The sequence below is a fragment of the Gracilinanus agilis genome, unplaced genomic scaffold, assembly GCF_016433145.1.
Source record: "Gracilinanus agilis isolate LMUSP501 unplaced genomic scaffold, AgileGrace unplaced_scaffold58016, whole genome shotgun sequence".
Classification (NCBI taxonomy): domain Eukaryota; kingdom Metazoa; phylum Chordata; class Mammalia; order Didelphimorphia; family Didelphidae; genus Gracilinanus; species Gracilinanus agilis.
The window spans coordinates 1-5320 of NW_025393582.1; the positions used below are offsets into that span (position 1 = coordinate 1).

A 5320-nucleotide genomic window follows, 5' to 3' on the forward strand; every position below is an offset into this window, starting at 1 on the left:
TCTCTAATTATTAGAGATTTAGAACACTTTCTCATGTGCTTATTGATGCTTTTGATTTCTTTATCTGAAAATTGTCTATTCATGTCTCTTGCCCATTTATCAATTGGGGAATGGCTTGATGTTTTATACAATTGGTTTAACTCGTTGTATATTTGAGTAATTAGACCTCTGTCAGAGTTTTTTGATATGAAGTTTTTTTCCCAATTTGTTGTTTCCCTTCTGATTTTGGCTACATTGTTTTGTTTGTACAAAAGCTTTTTAGTTTGATGTAATCAAAATCATTTATTTTACATTTTGAAAATCCTGGAAAGTATAGGAATAGAAGGACTTTTCCAAAAATAATAAACAGTTTATATTCTTTCAAAAACATTTGCAACTTTGTTTTGGGACATCCTCTTGAGTGATGCTGTATCTGGCTGGCAAAGTATCATTAAATGATATTAGGGTTGGCAAGAGAGTAAAATGAATTAATAAATAAAACCCCAAGAGAATGTAGTGAAAGAGTACAGGATCGGGAGTAAGAAGAGAATCAGTGGAAACAGGGCCATATTAAAGAAGATTAATCAAGGAATTCAAGTATGTGTGTAGGAGAAGGAAAAAATCCTAACTTGAAAAAACCCAATATTAGAGACAAAAGGAGGAAAACATAAAATTAACTCTATTAACTTTAAATGTAAATGGATTAAACAATTCAATAAAAAGAAGGAATAGTGGATTGGATAAGAAAACAAAGCCCCATAATTTGTTGCTTATATGAACTGAATTTACAAAATAAGATATACGCAAAATGAAAATAAGGAAATAAAAAAAAATAGTTACTCAGCATCATGTGAATCCAAAAAGGCAGGAGTTAAAATCATGCTATTTGTTATTCGCTTTATTATCTATTTACTTTTTTTAATGTTTATTTTTGCTTTTTCAAATCATTAGCAAACCCAATAACACTCATGAATCATGAAAGTACATTCATTAGAACCTATTCTAGGCCCTAGGCTTACACATACAAAACTAAAGAGGTTACAGTTCTCCCTGACTCTTTTTCTGGGGTTGTCATAGACTCACTCACTTATTTTGTGCATCTATGTTGCCAGGATGTAAAGTAGAGCAGTGGTGACCAGTATCTGAGTTTGTATGTATGCACACATGTCTCTGTACCATGTTAAAAAATAAACCCCTGTCCTGGTTTTAAACTTTGCATGGTAGTCTGTGCAGTGCACTGGTTAATATGAGAAGGTTCATAGGCCCTTCTCTGTGGGGTACCAAGGAATCAACTAAACCTTGGTACCTTGTCATTATTAATAGTATCTATCAAGAATATATACATATTTCACTATCTAAGAAACTAACATGTATAATAAATCCTTCTATTTATACAATGGTCATAAATTGACAAATCAACACACAGATTCTCAAAAGGAACAGATGAGTCTTTGGGATTTTTCCAATTGTTGTTTAAAACATTTGTAAACCACATCTTTGAGAAAAGGGCTATTTTGGTTTTTTATGTAGCAACCAAATATAAAAGAGGGTCACAGGCAGGGAGAAGTGAGGAAGTATAACTTACCCAGCTTGGCCCTTGGAACAAGTGGAATGGAAGATATCCTCAAGCTTAAGTCCCTATCCTCATGACCACATGATGGATCCCACTCCTGTTCACCAGCTTTTCTTTTTCTTTTTCTGTTTTATCTCCCTTCATTACATTGCAATTTCCTTGAGAGCAGGTATTTATACCTTTTCCTTTTTACTTGTACTTTTATTGCTAGCACTTAGTTAAATGCCTGGGATATACTAGATACTTAATAAATGTTTATTGGCTGAATGACTACTACCCAGGAGGAAGGAATTATTTCTATTCCTCCCTCTAGTGACCTTTTGTGTTCTCTATCATAATTCCCCAGTATTGATTTCTGTCCTAGGGAAATAATAAATCTTACTAACACATAATTCAACTCACACTTTTCTCTATCCTGTTTTATTTTTGATGTGTGAGTGAGAAATCCCCTACACCCTTATATAAGGATTAGATTTTAATGTTAGCAGTAATTTTTAGATAATCATAATTGTAATTATAGGATAGCAAAATAATGTTGGCATGAGTGAATTAACATTATAATACTCCTCATAATTTTAGTAGTGTTTTTATAATTATTTTAGTATAAGTTTTTAGTTTGAATTAAGTATAACTGCTTTAATATAATTAATCATTGTTAACATAGGCCTCGGTTTTTAGTTAACCATTGTTACTCAGCATTTAGTGAATATGGTCTTGCCTAACATCTCCACTCCCCCACTTCACCCTGGTGTATATATCATCAATCCTAGAAAGTCCAGTTTAGGTTCCCCCACTCCTCCTTTACCCATCAAGTTACTTCTTCTACCAATGAGATTAATTTCCTGATTGCTTCAACCAATCCACATCTCTCTATTTTTATCAGTCTTGAATTATTTTTAAACTGGTATATAAACTGTATAATTCTTTGGGCATAATAGAGGTCTTCTCAGTCGGCTCTGGGTCTTTTGGTCTTGACCAGAACTTCATCTTTTTTTTTTTTTTGTGAGACCAACCCTCTCTCAATAAAAGCATCTGATATTTGTTGCAGAAGCCAATGTGAAGACACAGGTATTTATGGAGTAAAGAGAGTGACATGATCAAACTTGGGATTTTTTAAAATCACTTTAATGACTAAATAGTGGATGGATTGGAATGGAAAGAACCTTGAGACATATAGAGCACTAACAGGCTATTGCAATAATCTCAGCATGGGGTGTTGAAGTTCTACACAGGAGTGGCGGCAATATCACAGGAAAGAAGTGGATATATTTAAGAGATGTCGTAGAGACAAAATCAACAGGAATTGACAAAAGATTGGATATGAAAAGTTGAGAGATTGTGAATTATCTATGATAACCCCTGCATTTTGAGCAAGAGGGACTTGGAAGATTGTGATGCCTTTTTTAAAATGATGAGCATATCTGGAATAAAACAAGGTGTCATAATGGATAAAGTGAGGGTTCTGAAGTCAGGAAGACTCCTTTTCCTTAGTTTAAATTTGACTGCAGATGATTGTTATCTCTGTGGCCCTGGGTAAGTTATTCAACCAAATTTGTATCAGTTTCATCATCTGTAAAATGAGCTGGAGAAAGAATTGGCAAACCAATCCAGTATGTTTGCCTAGAAAAAATCTAGGTTAGGATATGTCTAAAAAGTAAATAATACTTGGAAGTTGAGAATATTCATGCTTTCTGGCCAATGACAATTTCCTGACTGGCAAATTCTTTCAGATTAAATTATTGGGGTTACCAAGGGAAGTATATCTATTTTAAAAGGACCAGGGAACACCAGCAGAGTGTTTCCTCTCATGGCATCTTGGGAAAAAGCTTCAAAGGAAGAACTGAAATTAAGTTAAATGGGTATATGAATTAAATATCTAGGGGACTCCATTTCCAGCAGAAACATTCCAAGTCTCTATGCCTATAGAAGTCTTCCCTATGTATGTGCATTTCAATAGTCTTTCAACCTGCTGATGAATACAAGTCCTGGGTATCTGGTTGCCAGTGCTGATCAAAATAAAAGGGCTGATTGTTGGATAACCTAGAGAGAGGAGGACTGAGGAATGTATCATCCAATCTTTTGCAAGTTTAGAATAGAACACATGTAGAATAAAAAAAGAACTAAATACATTAAATGAAATAAAGGTTCCCACTAAAAGCAGGATAGCTTGTGTGGCTCTGGCTTCAGGAGATATTTTTGTGGAAAGACTATTACTATGAATATGATTAACATGCCTCTTGTGTCTGTATAGGATTAAGACCATGTAAGCACTAGAACATACCATGAGACAGAGAAAAAAAATGTCATGGACGCATTCTGTGATTATAAATTTTATATGATTTTTATTACCCAAATCTAGAGCTCTATAGCCAGTATTGCATCCATCTTCACTGGCTGTGGTATTCTTCAGACCAGTGTTTTGTAGAAATACAATCATGTCTAAATGTAGATAAAAAACCCAGCAAAGAAGAATGCTTGGCATGATGCACTTTGGTGCTTTTATTTTGAGCTCTACCCATCTGGAGTCATTGGGACTAATAGTGATGGCTTGGAAGATACTCAAGAGGCAAGTGCTACTCAGGGAAAGGCCCCGGGATATTATCTGCATATATGTTATTATACCAATCTCAAGGTCATTTAGGAAACATTTCACCCTCCAAAGTCTTGTTGTAGTGGGTATTCCTCTAAAGAGAAGCAACATGGCATTGGAAAAAGACAAATGGATGATAAGTATTTTTTTAGGTCTTGCTCTATGATCAGTGAGGAAATTAATGGTATTTAGGAACAGAAGGATGCAGTTCCATATGAATCCAAGTCCAGTTAGTTGTAGGTAGAGTATCCCCAGAATTTCATTATAAGTCAGCATTTCTTAGTAGTCTTGTGAAAATGACTTGCTGTTACCTTGAATGTGAACTATGGAGAAACACATAGTATTATGTTGTTAGAAACTGAGATTTTCCCATTGAAATCCCCTGGCATATTTATTGATCAGTAAATTTTCTCAAGACAATGGGTAGTGATTTACTATTAAAATCAAAAATTAACTTCTTAGAGGAAAATATTTTATCATTTAATTTTCCTCTATGCATAAAGAACCCAGGGCAGCTATATGGTACAGTAAATGGATTGCTAGCACTTAACTTCAAATCTAGTCTCAGACACTTAGTTCTGTGATCCTATGTAATTATGTCCTTTAACCTTTTTTGCCTCAGTTTCCTTGTGTATAAAATGAGCTAGGGAAAGAAATGGCAAACTACTCCAGTTTCATTGCCAAGAAATTTCCAAATAGGGTCACAATGAGTTGGACTTCACTAATTGACAAAACAAAAACAAGATGACCTTTGAACCTGTCCTTCAACACAGTGACTTCATCCTTGTTTTATTTCTCAGGCCTTCATCCATGAAGCAGCAAATAAGGGCTAGGGATTGGGGTGAAATGACTTATCCAGGATCACACAGCTAGGAAGTATCTGATTCTAGACTTGAACCTGGGATCTCCCATTTCCAGGTCTGGTTCTCTATCCACTGAGCTGCTTAGGTACCTCTTCAAAGTTTCATTTTAAAATTACTCAATTTTCCACTGTGCTCTCTGGAATGTTATTTTTCAGTTACTCCATATCAGTCACATGACTAAAATTCTGGAAGTTATTTTCTACATAACCAAGTATGCTCTACTTTTCTCATTGATTTCATTTTTTGTTTAACAGACTTACTCTTATTCATATTTTTCTTGCATTCCCTCCCTCAATCACTTTGATGAATCTTGCA

The 5320-nt window shown here is 34.6% G+C and overlaps 1 protein-coding gene across 1 annotated transcript; it reads right to left on the reverse strand.

The window, feature by feature from the left end:
• Nucleotides 1-3428: 3428 nt before the first annotated feature.
• Nucleotides 3429-4418, reverse strand: LOC123256347 (vomeronasal type-1 receptor 4-like). The gene has a single exon (XM_044684982.1). The coding sequence runs from the start codon at nt 4416-4418 to the stop codon at nt 3429-3431; it is 990 nt and encodes a 329-aa protein (XP_044540917.1).
• Between the last annotated feature and the right edge of the window lie 902 nt (nt 4419-5320).

What these genes read in the sequence shown, in the direction of transcription:
- LOC123256347 (XM_044684982.1), bottom strand. Translation starts at nt 4,418, where the DNA reads ATGCTGACTTATAATGAAATTCTGGGGATACTCTACCTACAACTAACT.